At 62.2% G+C, this 24,709-nt stretch overlaps 1 protein-coding gene across 3 annotated transcripts in view; it reads right to left on the reverse strand.

The window, feature by feature from the left end:
- Positions 1-1,341: 1,341 nt before the first annotated feature.
- CD82 (CD82 molecule) overlaps positions 1,342-24,709 on the reverse strand; it is a 47,284-nt gene continuing 23,916 nt past the window's right edge. For all 3 annotated transcript variants that reach the window (XM_070071327.2, XM_070071329.2, XM_070071328.2), the window contains exons 3-10: positions 21,425-21,507; positions 17,202-17,274; positions 12,634-12,758; positions 12,436-12,510; positions 6,084-6,185; positions 4,687-4,890; positions 4,498-4,581; positions 1,342-4,262 (exon numbers count right to left, since the gene is read on the reverse strand). In XM_070071327.2, the coding sequence (XP_069927428.1) occupies positions 4,185-4,262; positions 4,498-4,581; positions 4,687-4,890; positions 6,084-6,185; positions 12,436-12,510; positions 12,634-12,758; positions 17,202-17,274; positions 21,425-21,487 (804 nt within the window). In that variant the 5' untranslated portion in view covers positions 21,488-21,507 and the 3' untranslated portion in view covers positions 1,342-4,184. The remainder of the gene's footprint in view (positions 4,263-4,497; positions 4,582-4,686; positions 4,891-6,083; positions 6,186-12,435; positions 12,511-12,633; positions 12,759-17,201; positions 17,275-21,424; positions 21,508-24,709) is intronic.

Here is a 24,709-nt window from a genome sequence, read left to right on the forward strand (position 1 = left end):
TTCATTCAGACTGCAGTGTGAATGACTCCTCCTGGCTTGGTGTGGACTCTACAGCCATACAGGTTGGGGGGGGGGGGGGAACAGTCACGTGTGCCCTGCTGGGAGGCGCAGGGTCAGGGCTCGCACTAAACGACGATGCTGACCGGGAAGGGGGCTGAGTGGCAGGAAGATGCACCTGTCCCAGGCCTGCTGGGGCCCACAACGCCCCGGGGCAGAGGCTCCCAGCAGCCTCTCCTCGGCGCCGCCCCCTCTTTGCCTGCTGTGAGCTGTGCCCGGCCCGTCTTTCCTGGCGGCCTGGCCGGGGACCCACCTGCGCTGGCCTCCCCTTCCTCTCTGTTGCTCCTCTGGAGGCTCCGTAGGGTTTGGGTCTCTCCTCCCACCCCACCAGACCCCACTGACCCCCAGGTGGGCTCCTGGGCAGCCTCCCCCACTGGAAGAACTTCAGACCCCACATCCTGAGGGCCTGCAACCTCTGAGCCAGCACCGAGAGGACCCGCTGCCGGCATCACAGTGGCCCCACCCCCAGAAGCCCTCTTGCAGCCCCCCACCATCATTACCTCCCCACCAGTCCCTCTGCCCTCTGGTTCCTGCCCAGCCACCCCCCACCCCCGCATCCTGCCGGAAGCCCCTTCCTGCCCCAGAGGCTGCTGTTTGAGGCATCGAGGCAACCTTGGGGGGAGGGGAGGGGTCTTGGCTCTGGGCCTGGCATTCCGGAAGGCAGGTGCCGGGGAAATGACATCAGTGGGAGAGCCAAGGATGGGGGAGTGTCTGCTGAGGGCCCCCCTGTGCCAGGCTGCACCCAGACTCTGGCCTGCCCTGGGGGGCTCATTCCTGGCCTGGGAGAGCCGTCCCTAGGGCCCAGGCGACAGGTGACATCACAGGGTTCCCACGGGGTGCAGATGAGACGGCGCAGGTGCGGCAGTGGCCCCAGACCCAGGTGAGCAGGCCCTGCTTTGATTTCAGCTGGGAAAGGGCTCCCCCGGGGGTGGGGGGGACTGCTGGAGGGGGAGGGGCCTGAGTGATGGCTGCCCCGCCCCCTTTCCTGTTTGCTCACTTGCTGCTCATTCTTCCACTTCCTTCCACAGGATGGGGCCTCAGCTGGGCCCCAGGGGTCTCCCGGCACAGCTGGGTGTGGGCTGAGCTGGCAGCCATCGGGGGTCAGCGCTGTGGGCCCTGTGTATTGGCGGTGGGGGGGAGGGTTGATGTGCGTGGCTGTGCCGTGTGTGTCCAGGCTGGTATGCGAGATCCCCAACGCTCAGTGCCACACCTGCATCACGTGGGCAGGGGCTTGGGCCTGGTCAGTGCTAGGGTCTTCCTTTTGAAGTTTGTGAGACCAACACATTTTAAAAAAAAAGATTCATTTATTTGAAAGGCTGAGTTAGAGAGAGAGACAGAGAGATGATCTCCCATCCGCTGGTGTGCTCCCCAGAGGGCTGCAGCAGCCAGGGCTGGGCCAGGCCAAGCCAGGAGCCAGGAGCTTCCTCTGGGTCTCCCACGTGGGTGTAGGGGCCCAAGCACTTGGGCCATCCTCCGATGCTTTCCCAGGCGCATTAGCAGGGAGCTGGACCAAAAGTGGTGCAGCCGGGATTTGAACCCGCGTCCACATGGGCAGTGGCCTAACCCATTCACCATGATGCCGGCCCCCAGGGCTGGGTTCCTAAGAGGTTAGAACTGGGCCTGGCACAGGCCTATCAGTTCTGCACCGGGTGAATGAATGAATGAATAAATGGATGAACCTTTAATCCAGGGGTTTGAGGACCCCAGCAAACAGCCAGACATTTGCCCGAGGCAGGACTTTGTCCTGGGGCAGGGGCAGGAGGTGGCGGCAGCCCCAGCCCGGGGAACAGCCCTGATGGCTGGAAGCTCGTGTCATCAGTGTCTCCCCACACCCTGCTGCTCTCAGCCCAGGGATCTCACTCCCTGGGAGACCCTGAGCCTTTGACCTTGAACCTGGGAGACCTTGCCCACCACGACCACCTGCAGCTCAGACAGAGAAGAGGGACGTGGGGGTTCCCCCACGCTGGGACGGATGGGGCATCCCAGTCTGCATGTGTGTGTGTGTGTGCACACCCGCAGTGAGCAGCAATGCTTACGCACAGGGCCACGACAGTTACTGAGCCTGGCCTCTGTACCACCTCCATTGTCTCTGCAGCTGGGAGCACCGTGGGATGAGCGAGGCACAGGGAAACACCTGGTGCAGCCCGGCTCTGGGTCCCGGGGCGCCTGGCACATTGCAGTGGCCCGCAAGCCTACATGTGCTCACACATTCGCTTTGCCCCATTGTGCTCTATGTGTTAACCCATATATTTCCTTTGTGGGGTAAGGCAGGTTATAGACGAACCACAGTGGGAGTCCCAGCCTGGCCCCAGCCCCTGACCCACCCCGGCCTGGCCCCAGCGGGCTGTGCCTGGGGGTCAGCCGCCCTCCCGCTCCCCCTGCAAGTCTCTGGGAAGAAGTGAAGTAGGTTCAGGTGGGGAGAGCGGGGTGACCTCCTTGCTGAGTGGAAGGTCCTCGGCCAGGCCCCAGCTGCACCCCAGAGCTCTCCAAGGAGCCAGTCTGTGGCTCCGGGTGCCAGCTGCCTGAGAAGCCGAGCCGTGGGATTCAGGAAGAGCCTCGGGGCTGAGCAGTGCCCGCCTCCTCCCCATTCCAGATCTGCTGTGTCGGAATCCCGAGCCCTGGAATCTGCACTTTTACGCCAGCTCCAAGTGGGGCTGCCAGGGTGCCTGCCCGAGCCTAACGCCGGAGCTCTGCCAGGCTCCTAGACCAGGGCAACAGCGCCCTCTGGTGGTCCCTTCTGAAACACCCTCGTCCGCCGTCCAGCCAGCCTGGCCACACCCAGGAGGCAAAAGTCCCTACAGCGCCCTTCCCTCCTGCTCCTCTTCCTCCAGGGACCCGGACAGGGGAGAGAGGAGGATCGAGCGGAGCAAGAAACCTCCCAGATTTTAGGACCCTGGGCAGGGGGCACGACGGGGCCCAGCCATACCTGCTGTGCACAGAGCTTCCTCGGAGGCCCCCGGGTTCTGCACACCTCACTCCAGCCTGTGGCTTTAGTATGAACATGTTGGCTCCCCCCACATCTGTGCAAAAGCCAGATGCTCTACAAAGGTAGGTCAAGTTCATCCTGGGGCCTCACTGCCCACCCTAACCTTGCCAGCCCACTTTCTGCACGCCTTCTGGGGTCACCTGCGCCCCAGGGCCAGAAGCAGCTGGCTGAGCGCTATGCTCTGCACCTGTCCCAACACCCAAACAGACAAAGCCCAGGCACCGGGGCGGCAGGCGGGCCAGAGCCCGACCACAGTGCTCTGCGTGTAGCAGCCTGGAGGCGGCCGGTGAGACCCTGGGCCAAGGCCGTCCCTCCCCCCACTGCTCTCACCCTCTCCTCCGGGCAGCAGGTCCCCTGTGTCTCAGGCTGGATTGTTACAAATCCGCTTTAATAGTCAGTCTGCAAGACTTGAGGACGGTTAACAGAACTGTGCACTCACGGCCCCGCACTCACGGCCCCGCCCCCACGGCCCCTCCTGGGGCGGGGGTAGGGGTGGGGCAGAGGACAGCTCACCAAACCAACCGGGAGAAGGCAGACTTCCCTCTTGCCCTGGGCAGCTCTGGGCCACGCCCCCTGAGGGCGCACCGTGTGCAGAAGCTGCCCAGGCCAGGTCCCTTGGGGCCCGGCCCGCACAGTGTGGCCTGGGGAAGGGGATCTGCCACTGGATCTCAGGTTAAGCCCACCCCCGCCCCTCCCTTCAATAACAAAGTGAAAAACCAAAGGTACAAGTGTCGGAGTGGGAGCCAGGACCACTTGGCCAGTGGGCAGTCCCCTGACCCCCGGGTGGGGTGGGGTGGGGGCTTCCCCACCCTCCCCCACCCTTTCCCTGGGTGACAGCCACCTCCCGGGAGCAGGTGGACATCCAGGCCACCTGCACAGGGGCGCTGCAGGGGGCCTCTCTGCTGAACGGCCAAGAGGACCCTGGCAGGCAGTGAGAAGAGGGACCACAGGACAGCCGGAGCCACAGCCAGCAGCAGAGAGGCGGAGGGAGAGGACCAGGTCCCAGGCAGTCCCCAACCTCCAGCCAGGGCAGGAGAGGCCTTAGCAGTGAGGGGGGAGGGGGCTTGGGGGAGGGGGCCGGGGAGAGCCCCGGGGAGTCCTGAAGGCGCCGTCCCAGCCTGGAGGTGGTGACCCAGCCGCCTCAGTACTTGGGGACCTTGCTGTAGTCCTCGGAGTGGATGTGCCGGCACAGGCACACGGACAGCAGCATCCCCAGGAGCTGTCGCGAGAGGCGGAGAATCAGCCCGGCGACCCGGCCGCCCACCCGCCCGGCGCCCCAGAGCCCCGCCGCCCCCTAGCCTCGCACCCGGGTTATGATCTGGATTAAACCGGACACGACCACTGTGTGACGCAGGCAGCCGGGGGAGGCCCAGAGAGGGACAGCGCCTCATCTGAGGCCGCACAGGCCGCTCAGCGGGGGGGTGGTGGTGGGAAGCAGTGGGGGAGGGGCCAACCTCGATGACGGCGACGCCCACACACACGCCAAGGATGACGCCCAGGTTCTCCTGCAGCCACGCCTGCACCTTCTCCATGCAGCCCTGCCGGGGAGAACACGGCCGCGTCACCCTCTCTCCGCCACGGGGCCACCCTCGCCCAGGCCGATGGCGGCCCCGAACACCCCAAGGGAGGAACCCCGCACGCACCGCCTGGTACACGGGCCAGTCCTCCGGGCTGTTGCCGCTCTGGGTGCTGTTGCCGTCGGCCTGGCAGAAGCCCTGTCCCACCGGCAGCCCGTCGTCCTCGCCCCCCTTGTCCTCGCAGGAGCAGGGGTAGGTGACTTCGGTGTGATTCATGAGCTCGGCGTTGTCTGTCCAGTTGTAGAAACTGACCCAGCCGCAGCACCGCACCTGCGCAGGGCGGGGACAGGCTGCTTCACCCTCTGCCCGCCCCAGGGCAGCCCCCCCCCCCCGGGAGGGTTTAGAGGGTCTAGGATTCGGGGCTCTGAATCCACCTGCCGCCCGAGCAGCCTGGCTCGAGGCACTGGCCTCTGTTTTCTTTTTTTTTTTTTTTTTTTTTTTTTTTTTTTTTTTTGACAGGCAGAGTGGATAGTGAGAGAGAGAGACGCAGAGAGAAAGGTCTTCCTTTGCCGTTGGTTCACCCTCCAATGGCCGCCGCTGCAGCCGGCGCACCGCGCTGATCCTGGCAGGAGCCAGGAGCCAGGTGCTTTTCCTGGTCTCCCATGGGGTGCAGGGCCCAAGCACCTGGGCCATCCTCCACTGCACTCCCTGGCCATAGCAGAGAGCTGGCCTGGAAGAGGGGCAACCGGGACAGAATCCGGCGCCCCAACCGGGACTAGAACCCGGTGTGCCGGCGCCGCAAGGTGGAGGATTAGCCTATTGAGCCACGGCGCCGGCTCATGGCCTCTGTTTTCTTATCTGTGCAATGACCCCGTCTGTAGCCCTTGTAATGGCCCTGCAAGACTGAATGGGGTGAGGCAGGCAGAGCGCCTGGCACGGGTATGCCACCCGCCTGTGGCACCAGCTGCTTCGCTCGGGTCCCTGGGGGAAGGGGACGGGGCGGCGCGGGGGAGCTGCCAGCCCAGGTGCCCAGCAGGGCTCCCCGGGTGGATGGCTTCCTAGCGTTACATCCCAGCCCCAGTGGCCAGCAGGGGGCGTGCCAGCCACGTGCAGCGAGGCCAGCCCGGCGGCCAGTGGCCAGCAGGGGGCGTGCCAGGCACGCTGACGGATGCTGGGGCTCCAGGCAGTCTCTTAACCCACGTTTCATTTCTCGCTACCCAGCTGTCTGGGAGGAGCTCACCGGTTAGCAGGGCGCGGGGCACCCACCCATCGGCTCTCTTCCACCTGGGGCAAAATGAGCCAGCGCTCCTGGGCTCTTCCAGGACACGGAGCACTGCCCTGCTTTCCAGGGGCCACAAACGGAAGCACCAGGAGCCCTGCAGCTGCCCCCTAGCCAGGTCCCCGGAGCACAGGACTGTGGTGTGGGCTGGGGGAGGGGAGCTGGCGTGGGGCACGGAGAACAGAGCCCGACTCTCACGGATGCAGGGAGCAGGGCGCCCCGCCCCCACGGCCGGCGCCTGTACCTGAGCCTGCACGTAGTCCCAGGCCTCCTGCAGGCTGTCCTCGCCGCTGGCGTTGTAGTTCCGGATGATCTCGGTCACGATGCCACCCATCTCCTGCTTCAGCTGCAGCGGGGCGGCCACGGGCCGGGGTCAGGGTGCCGCTCGGCTCACGCCTTCCCACACTGTGCCGCACCCTGTCCTGCCCCCTCTTCCCCGCACACAACCCTGGGGGCAGGCTCCCAGCTCACGAGCATCCACGGTTCGTTCTCCACCCTCCCCCTGGCGCCTGCGGGGCGCCCGACGCGGTCAGTGCCAGCCACTCCTGACCTGCTGCGATCCGCACCCAGCAGCCATGTGCCCCTTTAACCGGGAACCTGCCCCAGCCTCTCACCGCCCCCAGGGACACAGGAGGCAGGCGTGGGGTTCTCGGAGGCCTCAGGCCCAAGGCCTCGCCCTGGCACCCTGGGCAGTGGTTTAGGAGCAAGGATGCTGTGTAAAGGGAAGCAAGTCCGCAGCCGGCCCCCGGCGCCCAGTGCGGGGCCTCCCTGAGCCATCAGCCTGGCTTCAGAGAGCGAGGCCCGGCTCGGCTCCACCTGGCCAGCTGCATCCATCTGGATTCGGCCAGCTCCAGTGGAGTGCCTGCTGTCTACCCGGTGCTGTGGCGGGCACGTTTTGATGCACGGCCCCCATTGAATTCTCTGGCCCGGGTGCTGAGCCTGATCCCTCATTCCAGAGATGCAGAAAAATACAAGCCCAGAGAGGTTTATCAATTTGTCTAAGGCCACACAGCCAACGAGGGGATGAGCTGAGGCTTGGACCCAAGCTTCTCCCCGCTGTGCTGCATGGGCATTTAGAGCACACGGCTGCAGCCTGAAGCAGGTCCCCCAATTCTGCAGTGGGGCCCAGGGGAGCTAAGCGGTTTGCCCGTCATCTGGAGGTCTTGGGTCTTTTCTCCTACCAACCATTTCGGCTCCACCCCGAGCGGACAGTCCCTGGGGTGTGCCAAGGAGGGGTCCCCCAAGCAGCGGGGTGCAGAGCCACCTCTCCCACTTCCTTCCTGCCCACCCCGCTCCCTTGCTGCCCCTGTCCCAGGCTCTATTTTGGGCCGGCGTGGCTGACACCGCAGCCCACACTTCCCTGTTCCCCTCCCAGGCCCCCGAAATGAGGTGGTGATGGAGGCTGGGTGGTTTCCACCGGTGGTTTCCATGGAAACCCCACATCCTCCTCCTCCTCCTCCTCCGGGGCCCTGGGACCATGGCCATGGGGGCTGCTTTGGCCCGGATGGCGCTGAGGCCCAGGGCGCCTGTACGGGGGAAGCCACTGTGGGCTGGGGAGGTCACTGGTTCTATCTTTCTGAAATGGCAGCTCCTTCCATTGGCGGTCACCACCCTCCATCACCCCAGGCGAGATGTCGGTTAGCGCCGTCCACACCCTGGTGCAGTGAGTGGCTCAGGGGTGGGCTGTGGCCCTCTCGTTCTGCTAACGCCATGGCTGTGGGACGAGGACCTGAGGCACGGCCCCAGAATGCAGCCAGTGCAGGGATGGTGGGGTGGGTGGGGTGGGTGCCCCGGCTGAGGATGCACAGAGCCCCCCGCCTCCCGCCCTGCGTCAGCTCCAGCCCCTTCCAGCTGAGAGCTGTCACCACCAACAGGGAGCTCCGCCCAGCCCGGTGCAAAGTGAAATTCCAGGGGCCTTGTTCAAAAATGCGTGATTTCCAGAATGTCCCTGGCCACCGCAGGTGCGGGTGCCCAGACCTCTGCCCGTGCTCTTCACCCTACCGTGGCCGATCGCCCCTCAGCACTGGGCCCCCCAAAGGTAGCATCACGCACCCCCATCTTCCCACGGCACCACGGGGCCAGGCCCTGCCTCCGCCACACACGCCCCCCCCCATTCCCCTGGAGAGAAACTGGGGCTCAGAGAGCTGTCGCAGCTTCCCCAGGTCACACAGCCAGCGACCGCAGGGCCCAGCTGCCACCCAGATCGGTGCAGGTCCACCAAGCCTCCCGCTGCCCCACCTGCCCAGAGGCCGGGCCAGGCCCCCCAGGCAACTGCACTGAGCCCCACCCCAGAGCTGTGCTTTCACACTCAGAATTTGAAGACATCTTTGCCTCTGGCGCATCAGACTTTTCCAGGCTCTGCTTGAGTGCTCCCTGCAGTGGGTAGCTCAGTACCTCACGTAGTGGCACCTGGCAGGGCTGGGGGCCCTTGATACAAGGGGCTGGCTTGAAAAGGTGCCCAGGGGGCTTCTACCTTCCCACAGGCATTCCTGTCCCCTCCCCCAACCCACCAATCCTGGCTGGCACTGCTCAGGGCACCCCTCTCCCCAGAGGGAGCACCCAGGTGTCGGAGCCTGGGTCCCACCTCTTCCCCCAGGAGAGCCTGCCAGGTGAGCCCCTCTGCTCCTGGAGATGGCGTCCTGACCCCCCCCCCCGAGAACGGGGTCCCCAGATGCCATGTGACGGATCCACGTCCTGCCCTCCTCCCCCCAGGCCCTCTACAGGCGACCACGCCAAAGGTTTTGCTGGGAGACTGTGGCCCCCTTCCAGATGGGAACCAGGGGGAACCACTGCCAATGGCAGGGCATGGGGTGCAGACCCCAAGTCTCTTCTGAGAGCCTGGCTGCACCCCCTAGACTCCCACAGCACGGCCCCCCGCAGCCCTGCCAGGCCCCCCCGGGGGAGGCTTTGAGGCAGGTGCCGGGTCCCGCAGAGCCGGGTCCCACAGAGCCGGTTCCCCGGCAGGAACTCCGTCCGCTTCTCCCCAATCCCTTTCCAGACGGGCAGCCTGGGCGCCTCCCACTCCCTTCCCAGAAGGACAGAGAAAAGTCCCTTGTCCCTGTCCCAGGCTCAGCTGTCCCTCCCACGGCCCGCCCGTGGGGACCAAGCCAGCAGACCAGGGAGTTCCCGTGCAGCAAGCGGCCAGCACACAGAACGCTTTGTCCCTGGGAGCCCGTCTCGCCACCTGCGGCACGAGGCCATGCGTGCACCTGCTGCGCTGGGCTTCCTGGGTGGGAGGGGGCGTGGGGAAAGGAGTTCCCAGTTCTCCCGGCTGCTCACTGGGGAGCAGGACAGCCCAGCCGCTGGCACCACCCTTCCCTCCAAGCTCCCAGCCCTAGAGCCTTCTGCTTGCACCCCAGGCAGAGGCTCACGGAGCCCCCACGGCCCCACCTGCCCAGGTTGTTGGCTGGGTCAGCGGTACGGCTTGCGTGAGGGCACTGTGCCCATTACATCCTAGGAGACGCTACCGCGCCTCCTTCCCCCCGCCCCTCCCGTGAAGCTGACAAGGGTGGCAATGACGCTGAACTCTCTCGGTGACGCTGCAGATGCCTGGATGGTGTCGTCCTCCCTCCCACTCAGGTCCCCTCTCGTGGCCGAAGTTCATTTTGGGCTGCACAGTGTGTTGCCGGTTTCAGAAGGGCAGACGGGCGGCAGCGGCCCAGCATTTGCCAAAGCAGGACATCGAGGCCCAGGGGCCTCAGAGCAGGGGCTCCGGCGTGGCCCTCGGCCGGCAGCTCTCATCAAGGGGCGTCACAGCCTCCGTTCGCATTGGCCCTCGCTCCTCGGTGGACAGAAGTGGAGCTGCCAGCTCCGTGCCTCGCCCAAGGCCACCAGCATCCCCGCTTGCCCCCAGGGTGCGGGCAGGGTCCAGCTCAAGGGCAGCCGGGAGACCCCCTTCCGGGGAGCCCAGGAGCTCGCTCTACCCTCCCGCCCGGCAGGCCCATGGCCAAAGCCGGGCCCTTCGGCTTCCCTGGGGCATCCCGCCTCCCAGCTGGACCTCAGCTGCAGGGACAAACAGCACCCGGGGAATGTTTAGTCTCTCCCCAGGATTTACAGCGTGCTGGTGAAGACACGCTAAATCACCCAGCCCAGTGGCACGGGGGCTTCCCCTGCACCGCCTGGAAATTTCTTCCTGCTGCCCTGGAAACGGAGAGGGCCACGGTGGCTGGCTGTGGCAGGGGGAGTGAGCTGTGCAGCCTGGGGCTGGTGGGGGCTCTGTGGCTTGGCCAGGTGGAGACCTCCTGGTCCCTGGGGGTAGGGGTGGGGTGCAGCAGCGTGGAGTAGGGACAGGTTAGGATGGAAATCTCCACTCGGATGCCTCCGAGCTGGTGTGGCCGCAGCTAAGAGGCACTGTGTGCGGCTGGGCCTCAGTTTCTTTTCTTTTCTTTTTTTCTTCTTTTTTTTTTTTTTTAAACAGGCAGAGTGGACAGCGAGAGAGAGAGACAGAGAGAAAGGTCTTCCTTTGCCATTGGTTCACCCCCCAGTGGCTGCTGTGGCTGGCGCGCTGCAGCTGGCGCACTGCGCTGATCCGAAGCCAGGAGCCAGGTGCTTCTCCTGGTCTCCCATGCGGGTGCAGGGCCCAAGCACTTGGGCCATCCTCCACTGCACTCCCTGGGCCACAGCAGAGAGCTGGCCCGGAAGAGGGGCAACCGGGACAGAATCCGGTGCTCCGACCAGGACTAGAACCCGGGGTGCCGGTGCTGCTAGGTGGAGGATTAGCCTATTGAGCTGCGGCGCCGGCTCAGTTTCTTAAATTGGCAAGTGTCAGTAAAGCTGAGAGGTGTGGCAAGTTACCAGCTTGGGACCCGGCCCGTGGCCGGTGCCTGCACAGACAGTGGCACATTCTTTGGGGCTGCGGGACAGTGAGTCACACAGGGGACGGGGTGGGCGGCCAGAGGTCCCTACCGAGGCCAGCAGCTTCTGAGTCATGGGGGCTCAGCTCCCAGGGCCAGGCCCCTCCCCTCGCAGCTGACGGGGTGCCCGAGAAGCCGCAGGCAGCCATGAAGAGTGGACCCCGCAACCCTCTTGCTGGAAACAAGTTTCCCTTCCCTAACCGCTGGCTTCCTGTCCAATAGCCAGATGAGCGTCTTCATCTACCAAGTCCTCTACTTCCCCCTTTGCCTTGCCTGCCAGGAAGCTCAGGGCTCAATTTAAACCCTGCAGGGCCATGCGTATCTTGGGTGTAGACGATACATAAGCAAAGCAGCTTCAGACAGGTGCTAGCACAATGCTTGTTTCCTGGCCCTGCCGCTGACCAGCTGTGAGAACTGGGGCAGGCTCCTTCGCCTCTCTGGGCCTCAGCTTCCACATCTGAAAATGGGTATATGAGTACCCGGAGTCGCACAGCATTGGCGGACGAATAACCACATGCATTGTGTGCTGAGTGCTGTTAGCACCAGGCCTGCCTTGTCTTGCAACGACCATTAGGGGTCGCTGTTGATACTGTGTTTGCTCGGCTCCCTTCCAAGCAGGATCTGAGACCAAAGGCAGGAGCCCGTCTGGCCACCCGCTGTGCTCTGCTAGCCCCTTGGGTGGGCAGGCACTGGTAGCCGGTGCTGGCAGCCGGCCCTGGAGGGAGGCAGGACCCCCAAGGCTTAGCTGGGCCACGGACAGCAGTGCAGTGGAGTGCAGGCAAGGGTGGGCTCCGGCCTTGGAGCCATCTGTGGGATGGAGCTTCTCCCACGGCCTGGCGGTAACCTGGGCAGGGCCAGCGGGAGGACGAAGCTGAGAGAGTGACCCACCCTGTCCCTGGCAGCTGATGGCTGCGCGGGGCCAGCTGCCCGGAGGGTACAGGCTCCGGTTACCACTATCGACGCGCCTGTCACTCATCTCCCGGAGCAGCTGCTTCTCCACCTGCCAAGGCAGAACTTCACCAGCAGAGCGGTCGTGTGGATGAGACAGTGTCTCTAGAGCTTCTAGAAGATTCTATGGCACGCACAGCCGCTCCGGACAGGATCATGGGGACAGTTGCAGCTGAGTGTGGCCCACCCAGCGGTCTTCCCCGGGGCCCTTTCCCTCCTGTGCTCTGTCTTCACAGTCAAATAGTCACTTCCTCAGCCGCCCCTGGAAACCCCGTCCTGGGAAGCCAGAGCAAGGGCTGTTGGGTTTCTACTCTCGCAAGCTGGACAGCTCCCCTCCGACACAGGACTCACGATTTAACAACAGGCTCCTCCCTGGGCCCCAGTGACGCATGGGTCCCCTGGATGTGACGCTTCCCAAGGTCCCTTAGCAACAGCAAGATGGAAGAACATTTCCTGAACCGTTACCATGCCACGCGCGCCTGTGCTAAGTGTCTCACGGAGATGGTCTCCCCAAGTGCATAGGACAACGCCGTCTCCCTTGTACCGACAGCGATGCAGGCACAGAGAGGGCAGGCAGCTTGGCCGAGGCCACACAGTGAGCAAGTGGCCCAGTACGGTGGGCACGGCTCAGCCCAGCAGTGACCCTGCCTCCGGGAGCTGCCTCCTGAGGATGCGCCCCCTCCAATCCAATCCCACAACCTCCGCCATGCCCGCCCGATCACCCCGACACCCAGGGCCAATCCCTTACGTGTGCGTGCTGGTCTGGGGCAGTGCTGGGGGAGACGGGGGGCTTACCTTGCCCACGTTGAAGTAGAAGAGGACCCCCGCAGTCACCTGGGCGATGAGGATCAGGAGGAGGAAGGCGAAGTACTAGGGACACAGAGCAGGCCTGGCGTGAGACCGGGGGAGAAATGCCCCAGCCAGACCTCGGCTGGACGGGGGAGGTGGGCGGGCGGGCGGGCGGGCAGCGGCTGCGCAGGGGCGGGCACTCACCAGCCCCAGCAGGCAGCGGACCTCGTTGATGGCGCCAAGGCAGCCCAGGAAGCCCATGAACATGGTGACCGCCCCCACGCCGATGAAGATGTAGGCTCCCATCTTGAGCGAGCTGGAGGACGTCTCTAAGGAAGCAGAAGCACGGCCGCTCGTTAGTAAGCCCAGAACCGGTTAGGACAGAGCCTGCAGGCCCAGCAGGTGCACAAAGACCCGGCCCAAGGCTCCGGGTGTGCTCCTCCCTCTCCCTCCTCGGCTTCAAGGTGCTGGGGTCCACCATGATTGCCCCTACCAGCCTCCTGCCACCCGACCGGGAACCGGCTCCCTCGGCCCCTTGCAAGCTACCCGCCCGCTGTGGATGCGTCCCCAGCCTTGACATACGCTGAGCGCACGCCCAGGCTCGACCTCATCTCCTTAGCACTTGCAGAGTGAGACAGGGGCTGCAGTTGGGTCCTGCTGAGCCCCCTGCTGGCCAAACAGTGCAAAAGCCCAGTGAATGCTGCAAGTACTTTTAATTCAACCAACCACCGGCTGGCCGGCAGCCCCTGCTAGGGCCCCCAACAGGACCACTCCCGCCTAGTGCCGGATCACTTTCCTTCTTGTCCAGATCACAGTAAACATCATCACTTCCTGCCCACTCTCCGGGCCTTGGGGGCCTGACCCACCCCGTCTCCAAGTGGCGCGAGCCATGGCCATTTCAAGGGCGGGGTTACCAGGGCCAAGGCTGCAGCTGGGGTTTAGAAATAAGCAGACTCCAGGGCCCTGCACTTGGCACTGCTACATGGGCACATGCACGGATACAGGGGCGAGCCTTGTTCATGCATCCGGGCAGCAAAGCCCTAACTGGGCGCTGTGCTCACGCCTGGGGCAGCAGAAGGCAGGCAGACAAGCCCTGACATCTGGCGGGGGGTGGGGGAGAGACGTGGGGACAACAAGGGAAGAACCCAAGGCACTTTAGAAAGTTCATGGAAATGGGACATCAAGGATAAGCTTATTTTGGTAGTAGTTTTTTTTTTTTTAACCCATGCAGTTCTTTTTATAATGTGAATTTCCAACAAATGTTTGGAAGTATGCTCATCCAGAGTGCATTGACTGATTGCTTATACGAGAGGGAGAGAGAGACGGAAAGAGAAACAGAGAGAATGCATCAGAGAGAGCTTCCGTCCTCTGGTTCACTCCCCAAATGCCAGCAACAGACAGGGCTGGGTCAGGCTGAAGGCAGGAGCCCAGAACTCAATACGAGTCTCCTGAGTGGGGGGCGGGGACCCACACTCTTGAGCCATCACGTGCTGCCTCCCAGGGGGCGCGTGCACAGGAAGCTGGCATTGTGAGTGGAGCCTGCACTAGCATACAGGCTTCTGACGTGGCATGCACGGGTCTCCAGCGGGGTCTTTCCCACGGCGCCCAGAGCCCATCCCTTGTTTGGATTTTCTGGCCGGGTTAAGGGCCATGAAGATCTGAGGGTGGGTTACGCTGGAGACAACCGCAGGGGGCTTGGCCTGAGCTGGAACGGTTAGGGGAGGTGGTCGGAGCGGGTCTCCTCTGAGTCAGCCAAGTGGAGACTGGAGATTGCGGGGAAAACGCCTTCCAGGTGGCGGCACAGCAGGTGCAAAGACCGGAGAGAGGCATAAGCTCCGTGTGTTGGAAGAGGGGCAAGAAGGCGAGAAAGCCGGGTCCAGAGAGGAGCAGTGGCACTCGGGGGGGCGGAGCGAGGGGCCCGACCTACGGCAGGAAACTCTTTCCAGGCTGCTGGTGGGCGGGGACAGAAGTCCTGTGCCTGGCTCCTCCCCGGAAGCCCGGTGGACCCCAAGCTCAGGCCAGTCCGCAGCCCACTGGCTGCCGAGGGCCGTACCCCGAGGTGTGCAGCCCCTAGAACGCCACAGGGAACGCCCTTCCATGTCTTGGCTCAGCCAGCCACAGGTGCTCCAGGGGGCCAGGCGTGGCACCCATGGGGAGGTGGCTGGAGCGCAATGTTCCCTGAAGGAACGCCTTGGAGGACCGTCTTAGGGACACAGCTCCAAAGACCCAGCTGAGAGAAGGCCATGGATCTGCATTTTCAATGAGTGAGGCCAGGAGAGAGAGCGCAGGCCTGGCTGACTGCGACCCCCAACCCCGATGGGGAGGGGAGGGGCTCGGAGAGGCTGAGATCCCCACGCTGGCGGGGGGTGGGCAGGCGGCCATGCGAGCCAGCTCTACTTCCTGGTCACAGACAGAATGTTCTGGAGCTCAGAAAAAATCCTGGCTGACGCGCCCCACTCCCAGGGTGCCAGGGCAGGGCGCCCCCAGGAAGCCAGGGTGGAGGCCCGGCTGGGATGAATGGAGGGAGGGGAGCTCCCCACTCGGGCCCTGGCCGCCCTGGCTCTCAGCAGCCCGCGGCGTGGACAGGGGGAGGCCATCGGCTCCCTTTGCCGAAACTTCCTGGGTTTGGCTTCCTGGGGACTGCTCCCAGAAACAACAAAGCTGGTACTGCCTGCACAGCCGCTGGGTGCCAGCCCTGGGCCAGGCCCTTTGTCAGGCGCGTCCCACACAGTCTGAGCACAGCCGCCAGCTCTGTCTGCGAGGAGCCGGGGCTCAGAGACCCGGGGTTCAGCCCCTGACTTCGATGTCACTCTGGATCTCAGGCTTAGGGAAGGGGCGAGCGTGTGTCCTGGGTGGCCTGTCCCCTGCGCACAGTAGAAAACCCCTGGCTCCTGCCATGCCAGCAGGGAGCAGAGGCAGAGGGCACGGGGCCCAGGGTTAAAGGGGCTGGGGCCCAGCTCTGCTGCCCACACGCTCTGAGCGTGGGCCACCAGGCTCCGCTCCTCTCTGTAGAACGGGACTAAGCCCTGCTTCCGGGGACATGACGGCAATGACACCTGGGACGCAGCCTGCCGAGCGGTCCCTTCTGTCTGGCTGAACTCTCAGTGTGGACTGACTCACGATGACCCCGTGACCTTTGACGCAGAGAGGGGAGGTACCTTGCAGAGCTAGCATCACAGAGCTGGCAGGTGGCAGAGCCCGGATGTGAGCAGGACAGGGTGCTCTACCCCCTCACCGTGCGCTGCGTCAGCATGGGTCACGGGGTAAAGGGGTCCAGGTCACAGCTCTGGGCTGCGCCCTCCACCCCCATTCACATTCCAGCGCCCCTTTAAGTTATCGCCCTTGGACAGCAAGCTACATCTGTGCCTCAGTTTCCTGCTCTGTAAAATGGGACAGTAATGCCCAGGCCCGTGGATTCAGGGATTCGATGCAGGTCAGGAGCTGTGGCTCCCAGCTCAGACCCCTGCTTGCCGTGTGACTCAGCAAGCCACTCCCCCAGCCTCAGTTTACCCTCGCAAACTGTGACCGCGCTGTGAGCAGTGTCCCTGAACCCTGCTGCTGGTGGGATCACCCCAGAAGCCCCTCCCACACAAAGGAGTCGGATCCCTGGGGGTGTTGGAGGGGACCCAGGTGGAAAGGCAGCCCGGGTGCCTCTGGCCAGCGTGAGGCTTAAGACCTGCACAGGGAGCTCCCGCACCCCCGGGGAGCCCTGGGCAGGGTGTAGAGGGCAGATACGCCGCCACGGGCGGGCTGGGCCTGCAGACTTTGCCTTCTGCCCTGGGTGTGGGCCATGGCCAAGGGGGAGTCTGCAGCCAATCAGGGCTGGGGAGAGAGTGTACTGGGAGCCTGGGGCTGCACAGAGCAGGAGGAGGCCCTCAGCACACAGGGACTGAGAGTCCCGGGGGAGCAGGGAGAGGGTGGAGGGCGGGGCCTCCTTGCTTCCGTCTCAGAGGGGCGGCCCAGTCTCCTGGAGCCAGAGTGACAGGTGCGACCCCTCCGTTTTATTCAAATCAAGCAGCTGTCGTGGGCCAGCTGTCTCGGGGCAGCTGCTGGAAGGGGAAGTGAGCCAGCGTGCACTGAGAGAGGGAGTGACACCCTACCTCCGCCTCCCATCTTGGGGAGAGATGGGTGTGGCAAGCCTGGAAGGCTTCCTGGAGGAAACGAAGACCGGGAGAAAGGTACTTCTCACCGTGTCAGGGCTCCAAAGGTCCTCCTTTTGAGGAGGGAGGGCAAGGGCTCCCGTGGTGTGGCCCACCCCTGCCACATGCTGCTCTGATGGATTCACAGCTCTTGGGGTCCGAGGCCTGCACCCGCAAGCCAGAAACTCCAGCAAGAGACGGAAACTTCCCTGAGCCTCTGGTTCTTAGCATGAGAGGCTGGGAAGGAACAGCAGTGCCTGCAGGGCTGCCGTGGGATTAGGCAAAACACGCAGCCCATAATGCATCAGTGAGCGCGGCGCCTGGCACGGTCCCCATCCCCGCACAGGACCTGACAGCCTCCCGCCCCTGCATCGCCCTGGAAGCCGCGGCAGAGGGACCCGACACCGAGGCTTTCCCAACCCAGGTCGCGGCCTAGGGGCCAGGAAGGGAGAAGCGGCCTCTCTCGGCACCCAGTGCTCAAGGGACAATAGCAGCTTTGTTTGGGGAGGGAGAGAAAATTCCTCCTGGAATCCCCTGCCAGGGACCCAGCTGGCTCAGTCCCTGAGCTGGCCCTGTCGCCCCGCCCTCCCCTCCATGGCAGGACGGGGTCCTGGGGGGCACAGGGGTCCTTACGCAGGACAGAGATGAAGCTGCTCCTGTCGGCCAGGATCCAAACCCCGAAGCCCAGGATCACGGCGCCCAGGATCTGCAAGGAGAGGGGGGTGTGAGCAGAGGCCCAGGGGCAGCTGGGAGGCCAAGCTGTCCCAGCTGCCCCTTACGGCCCAGGCCAGGCAGGGGAGGCCACGGGGACATGCAGGGGGCTCCCTCCACCCTTCCTCTGCCCAGGTCTTCAGCCCTACAGTGCAGACAGCAGGGCCATGCGCGGGCAACCCTCCTGCCTCCCACCCCCCTGCCTCCCACCCCGACTGCCATGAGTGCGCCAGCTGAGTCCACCGGCCCAGCCTCCTGCCCAGGGGTGATCTTCCCGCACCCTCCCTCTGCTCCGGTGCAGCTCAGGGCCTGGAAGCTCCCCCAACAAGCCAAGCTTTGGGGAAGACCCTCCCTGAACTTGAACATCCATGTCCAACTTGTCCTCAGATCTCAGCAACAAGGCCACCCTCCCCAGGAGCCTTCCCTGGCAGCCCCAGGCAGAGGAAGGCACCCCTATTCCGTGGCAAATCCTGTGGGGTCCTGGGGCTCACTCTGGCTCAACCTGAGCTCCCCTCCCCAGGGGGAGCCCCAGCCCTGATCCACAAGCCCCCAAGCTGATGAAGGCTGGGCCAGGGCCTGAGGTCCGGGCAAGGCGTGGGGTAGAGGTGGCCCTGTGTCATCCACGACGCTGGCCATCCCCAGGCACTTGGACTGCGCCTGCCTGGTGGACAGCCCATCTGGTGGGTCCCGTCTCAGCTGTCTTCCCATGGCCCTGGGTGCATGGCCAGAGGAGCTCGGCCAGCCTGCTCTGCCCTGATCCGAAACCAGAGCTGGCACCAGGGTGAGGCAGGAGGCACAGGTGCAAAATGCAGGCGGGCACCAGGAACCTCAGCCAGCGAGAGCAACAGTGCTTGGCGGCCATACTTCTTTTTTGAGGAGCAACGTAAAAATTCCACGACAACGCATCGCACTTGGAAATAACAGCTCGAAAGGCTCCCCGTTCCGGATCCTTCCTTCAGCCTCAGGCCCCGCTATGACTCACCTTAGTCCCAGACCCCTTACAGCCCACGGCAGGGGCTTGACTTGACCCCATCTCTCCCCAGAGCCATCACTGCCGTCTTGTTTGTCTCCTCCTTGTCCCCATTTTACACCTGGGGAAACTGAGGCCCCGCGGTCACCCATCAGAAGCTGGGGCGGGTGGCCGGTGAGCTACAGAGATATCCGAGACCCATCCTGAGTCCAGCCCACTGAACCAGTCTCTAGGGACAGGAGGGCAACAGCGTGACACCGGGCAGTGGAGTCCACTTGAGGGCGGGTTCCGCTCTCTGTTAGCCGGGAGGAAGCGGAGTTTTCTAGAACCTGGGAGTTGGGCTCCCAAAGATTTCTGACACCCTGGCCACCCCCGTCCACCCCAGTCCACCTCCCAGTCCAGGGCGGAACCCCTAGCCCGGCTCACCACCTGCACTGCCCGCAGGGTGGGAGGAGAAAGCTCTCCCCAAAGCAGGTTCGAGGCAGGGCAGCCTGTGTTCCCCCGTGGGCAAGCGTAATCCCCGGACCACCTGCTAGTGGCCCAGCACTCCAAGGGGAACCCAGACAGGGACTCCCCAAAGCTGCCCGTTCAGCCTCACGACCGCAGGCTCACGGTTTGGTGTGGCTGGTGCAGCTGCCAGGCCAAGAGACATCCGGGGAGGAGGCGGGGCCAGGTGGCCACTCAAAACGGTCAAGGGCACCATGGCAACCTTTCCCTTTCTTGTTTCAAAAGTTTGTTTATTTGAGAGTCAGAGAGAGATTGAGATCTTCCATCCTCTGGTTCACTTCCCAAAGGGCCACAATAGCTAGGGCTGGGCCAGGAGCCCGGAACTCAATCCAAGTGTCCCGCGTGGATGACAGGGGCCCAAGCACTTGGCCATCGCCTGCTGCCTCCCAGGAGGCGTGAGCAGGGAGCTGGATTGCAAGGAGGGCAGCCGGGCACTCTGATATGGGACGTAGGGGTCCCCAGTGGTAGCTTCACCCGCTGCATCACAACGCCAGCCCCAGCGCACCCCCATTTTTACAAACCAAGGCTGGGGGTGAAAAGCCTGTTTCATGTGAGCCACCCCCAGCCTGACCCACATTCCCAAATGGAGCTCGGTCAGGACACTCAGGGCCAGCATCCTTCCCCGAGAACAGCCACAGCACCGGGCACCCTAGGAACGTGGCTGGGGCCCTTTGGACGTGTGGTCACGTGGGCCGAGCCAGCACATACAGCCACAAGAGCCGTTTTTCTAAACAGTAAATCTGATCTGGTAACCCTCCCCAGTGTGCAGGTCTGTGCCCTGGAGGGGCCCACGCTGCTCCTCCCCCACCCCGAGGGACCCCTCCCCCCAGTCTTGCCAATAAGGAGGCAAGTGCCTTCCAACCTGCTCCCCCCACGGCCTCACCCGTCACTCCTAGCACCGCCACTCATGTCCCACCCAGCTGAGTAATTACCTGATGGAAGCCCGCTCCCCCCAGGAATGTGGGCTCCATCCGCATCCACACCAGGGCTCTTCAGCCCCGGGGTGGGGAGGGGCCTCTGAACACCCCAAGGTGCTGGCCACAGATTCCCACTTCCCCAGTCCCAAGGCTGCATCGGCCCCTTCCTCGTAAGCCGGTGCCGTATCTGTGATCTGCCCTTGACGTCCCCTGGGCTTTAAATCACCCCTGGGTCACTTGAAACCCCGGGGTGCTTGTTCAGTCCACAGGCATTTTGGTAACGCATGCAATCTGCAATCCACTGTGGACACTGTGGTTGTGGAGTGCTGCCCGCATGCACTCGTGTGGCCCCTGCTGCCCTCGTCACCCCTCTCAGCCCCCTGAAACCAAAGCCCCTCTTCGCCACCCCACCCCCAACACACACTTCCAGAGGGTTCGCCCTAGGGGCCCAGCACACACACGGTTAACACCTGATTTCCTCCTGAGGAGCTGGGGTGGGGGTAAGGGGCTCTGTCCAGACCCCACTCTCTAGTCCCTGAAATCCAAGGAACAGAGCCCTGCACTCACCCCGACCCAGCCCTGCAGGTCCAGTCAGCTGGGCCAGGACCCAGGACCCAAGAGCCTGCCACCAATACGGACGGTCAGAGCTGCCCGGAAGGACCTGACCACCATACTCGGGCAGCCCCAGTGCCCAGGCCCTGGCTGGGGTGGGCTCCAGGATGGCTACCATGAGTGCAGAGCTGGTGCCACCAGGGCTGCAGCACAGCCCTCTGGGATGGGGCTGGGGCTGGGATGGACAGGCGGTAGGGCAGAGTGGTCCCAAGGCTTCCACCTGTGTGCACGTGTGTGCATGTGTCGGGGACACACTTACATCTGTGCCTTGAGTTAAAATTGAAAGAGACTTCCAAAGAATTCTTTTCCCTGTTTTCCAACTTTCTAGAATCCCATGTCACATGTAATGTAAAAAACTCCCCCTCCCCCGACACCCGAATTCATATCTGCTGTAGAAACCTTGGAAAATGCAGAGTAGTGAGGGGGATCCCAGCAAATGGCCAGGAAGCCCAACACTGCCATTCAAAACCATGCACGCTCTTAGGAGTCTGTGCGTTTGAGAACACAAAATTGGATCAGGACAAACGCTGGATTGCAGAATCTGATGTTTTCCCAGCACGGGGTGAACCTGTAAGATGGGAAACCACAGCCCCAGCCCTAGGCCACTGCACACCCTACCCCTCCCCAGCATCCTGGCAACTCCGAGCAGCCGGCAGTGGGTACCAGGTCAGAGGGGAAATCCAGGGTCCCAGGAAATCCAGCTCCAGGTGTTCGCACGGAGCTGGCATCTGGGCAGCCCCAGGGGACGGTGTCCCCGCTCAGAAGCGGAGCTGAGTCTCCCTTGCTCTCCTTGTGGGGGCGCTCAGAGACCTAGGGCTGTAACCGGGGTGTTCTTCACCTGGAGGGGGGGTGGCCAGGGCAAGATCAGAGATGCCAGGGCTTCTCCCAGCCCCGCTGAGCTCAGGGAGCCCTGGGCTGCATCTTCCCACACCCTGCAGCCTTGGCCTCCCAAGCTCTGGAGGCTCCCGGGTGGAGAAAGGCCGAGAGAAGAATCCAGTGCTTTGCCAGGAATGCCAGGAATCTCTTAGCCGCCCCCACCCGATTCCATTGGCCACAGTCTGTCCTCAGCCCCCACCACCGTCCCCTCCGGGGAGAAGAGGCTGTGAGGGGCGGGCAGGGTGGCACAGGCCTGTACTTACAAAGAAGAGCAAGTTGAACAGGAAGAGGAAGTATTTGGTGACTTTGACACAGGCTGCCCCCATGCTGCTGGTCCTGGAGCTCCCTGAGGACGAGAGAGGAGACAGGTAGGTCAGTGCAGGGCGGCCGGGGGGCGCAGCCCAGGCCGAGAGCACCCGCTGCCCAGCCCGGTCAGCTCAGCTGGCTCCCGCAGTGACTGCACGAGGTAGGGACGAACACTGTCCCCACTTTAGGGGACACTGAGGCCCACAGAGGCTGGATGAGCGGCACCCGCCCCGCACCTAGGAAGTATGGCCCACAAGAGGCATCGGCCACCTGACGCCTGGCTGTCAGCAGGTGGCTCAGCCACTCCAATGGGGCTGCGGCTGGTGGGGAGATTATGAGGCGAGACGCTCACTTCCACAACCTCGGCTCCGAAACCGGCCCTGATGGACTCTGGCGAAAAGCAGGAGGCTGAGGCTGGCGGCTGACTGACAGAACCCAGAGGGGAGACCCCCAGAGTCCCCCCAGCGCAGGGGCTGCGGGGGCTGCTGACGCGAGCAATTCTGCCTTCTCAAAAACGGACGGCGCGGCCCCCTTCTTGTTACGACAAAGGCAATAACCAGGCACCGAGGAGCGCCCAAGAGATACAGAGAATCACAAACCGTCCTCTCACCCAGACGTAAAACCACCAGCATGTTAGGAACCGTCGTGTCAGAGTGTGCATGTGGGCGTGCGTGTGTGTAAAACATGTGAGCGTGCATATACATGTGCTGCTGTGCCTGTGCATATAACATGTGTTGTGTAACACGTGGGTGTGCACGTGTATAACATGCACAACACATGTGTAAAACATGAGTGTGTATGTAAATAACATGTGAGCATGCATGTGGGTGGATGACATGTATTGTGAAGCAGTATGAGTGTATATTTAGAATGTGAGTTGTATATTTGTAGATAATTTGTGTGCAGGTGCATATAAAACATGTGAGTGTGCATATATGTCACTGATGTGTATACAACATGTACGTAACATGTGTGCATGTTTGTATATAACATGTGAGTGTACATGTGTGTATGTAACATGAGTTATGTATATGTGTGAATTACATATGTGTACATAATATGTATTTGTAAAATGTATGTGTGTATGTAAATATTGAGTTGCAGGTGTGTACAGAACATGAGAGTATGTGTGTATATAACATGTGTATATAATATGTGAGTGTGCATGTTTGTGCATGTGAGTCATGTATATAATGTGAACATGCATGTGTGTGATATGTAAAGCACATGTGAGTATATATAATATGTGAGTTGCATGTGTGTATAACTTGTGAATGTGCATAAGAACATGAGTGTGCATGTGCATAATGTGTCACTGTGCATATGCATATATAACATGTATTGTGTAGCATGAGTGTGCATGTGCATAACATGTGTGTATTGTACATGTGTGGATAATGTGTGAACATGCATGTGTGTAGGTAACATGTGTATGCAGAGCACATGAGTGCATATATAGAATGTGTGAGCTGCATGTGTGTATATAACATGTGTGTGCATGTGTAGATAAAACATGAGTGTGTGTCACTGATATGCATATATAACATGCATGTGTGTAACATGTGTGTGTGCATAGTGTCACATGAGCATGCATGTGTGTATACATTTATGCATGTAATGTGAGTTATGTATATAAGTGTGAATGTGCATACAATGTATGTATATATGTGAGTTGTATGTGTATATGATATGTGTGTAACACATGTATATAGCATGTGAGTGTCTGTGCATGTGAGTTATGTAACATGTGAACGGGCATGTGTGTAGATAACATGTATATGTAAAGCACATGTGAGTGTGTATATTAAAGGTGTGGGCTGCATGTGTGTATATAACACATGAGTGTGTGTGTGTAAAACGGTCTTAAACAAAGCTGGGCTCGTCCTGTATGGAGTGTTAAGCTGCCTGCCGTCTTCATTCCACTACACGCAATGTCTGTGCGCTGATGACACGCCCCCTTGTGCAGCAGAACTGTACCGGGATCCCGTCGTGTCGCACGGGACTCCAGCCTGCTGGGCAGCGTACATCAGCACCATGGAGCTTAGAGGCTCCCCAGAAAAGACGCACCTGGACAGCTTTTAACAAACACTTGCTAGGGGCTTGTGGAGCCCATAAAACCCCCTCAGCTCCCCAGTAACCATAGGTAAAAGCCCCGGGCGCAAGCAGACCACGGGGCCCTCAGCCACGGCCCTAGGGCTGGACACACGGGTGATTTCCAAGCGTTCACCATCTCCTTGGGTGACACGCGATGCGCTTCTGAAATGACACAAACAGTGCCAAGCGTGCTGTGCCCCTCCTCACTGGACGATTCCAAGGGGCTTCTGGGAAGGAGAGAGGAGCCAGAGGGTCCTTCCTTCTTTGGGCAGCTTTGCCTTCGGCTGTCCCTCCGTCTGCCCTTGGGAAAGGCACCTGTGGAGCTTGGTGCCCAGCGGTCTGCCAGAGGCCAGCGCTGCACCCCTGGGGAGGCCAGCCCTCCCCAGGGCCACCTGCTTGGCACATGTGCAGAGCCCCAACCAAGCTCCGAGTTAAGCCACCACCTGGGACATCAGCATCCCATACGAGCCGCAGCTCGAGTCCCAGCTGCTCCACTTCTGATCCAGCTCCCTGCTAATGCGCCTGGGAAGGCAACAGAAGATGGGCCAAGCACTCGGGCCCCTGGCACCCATGTGGAGTTCTGGGCTCCTAGATTTAGCCTGGCCCAGACCTGGCTGTTGTAGACATTTGGGGAGTGAGCCTTCCCCTCTCTCTGTTGCTCTGCCTTTCAAACACTGAAATACATACTTTTTCATTTTTAAAGGCAAAGCTGGAGGCAGGCTGCCCATACCCCTCCCTTGAGGCCAGACAATCCCAGAGTGACAACTGCCAGCCCTCGGACCCAGTGGAGCAGAGGGAGTCAGTGCAGGGTGGCTGGGGCCAGGACAGCTGACCCGGGACAGCTGCATGGGCAGGGCCGGCCTAGGGGGCTGGGGGCAGGCACCAGGCCCAGCTGTTTCCCCGCTGCCCTGGAGAGGGATTGCAAAGGGGCCACAGAGCAGAGGGGAAACGGGGCCTGAGGCCCGAGCGCCCCCTTTCTCCCTCCTGCACTGTGTGCAGGGCTGTGCTGGGTCCTCTCGCCCATTTCTAGACATGCTAACCATCAGCATTCCCATTACCTCCTAGCCGAGGGGGAGCTTGTCTGGGGCTCTGCACATGTGCCGAGCAGGTGGCCCTGGGGAGGGCTGGCCTCCCCAGGGGTGCAGTGC

This window comes from Oryctolagus cuniculus, chromosome 1 (assembly GCF_051225735.1).
Source record: "Oryctolagus cuniculus isolate XC-2025 breed Fujian yellow rabbit chromosome 1, ASM5122573v1, whole genome shotgun sequence".
NCBI lineage: Eukaryota > Metazoa > Chordata > Mammalia > Lagomorpha > Leporidae > Oryctolagus > Oryctolagus cuniculus.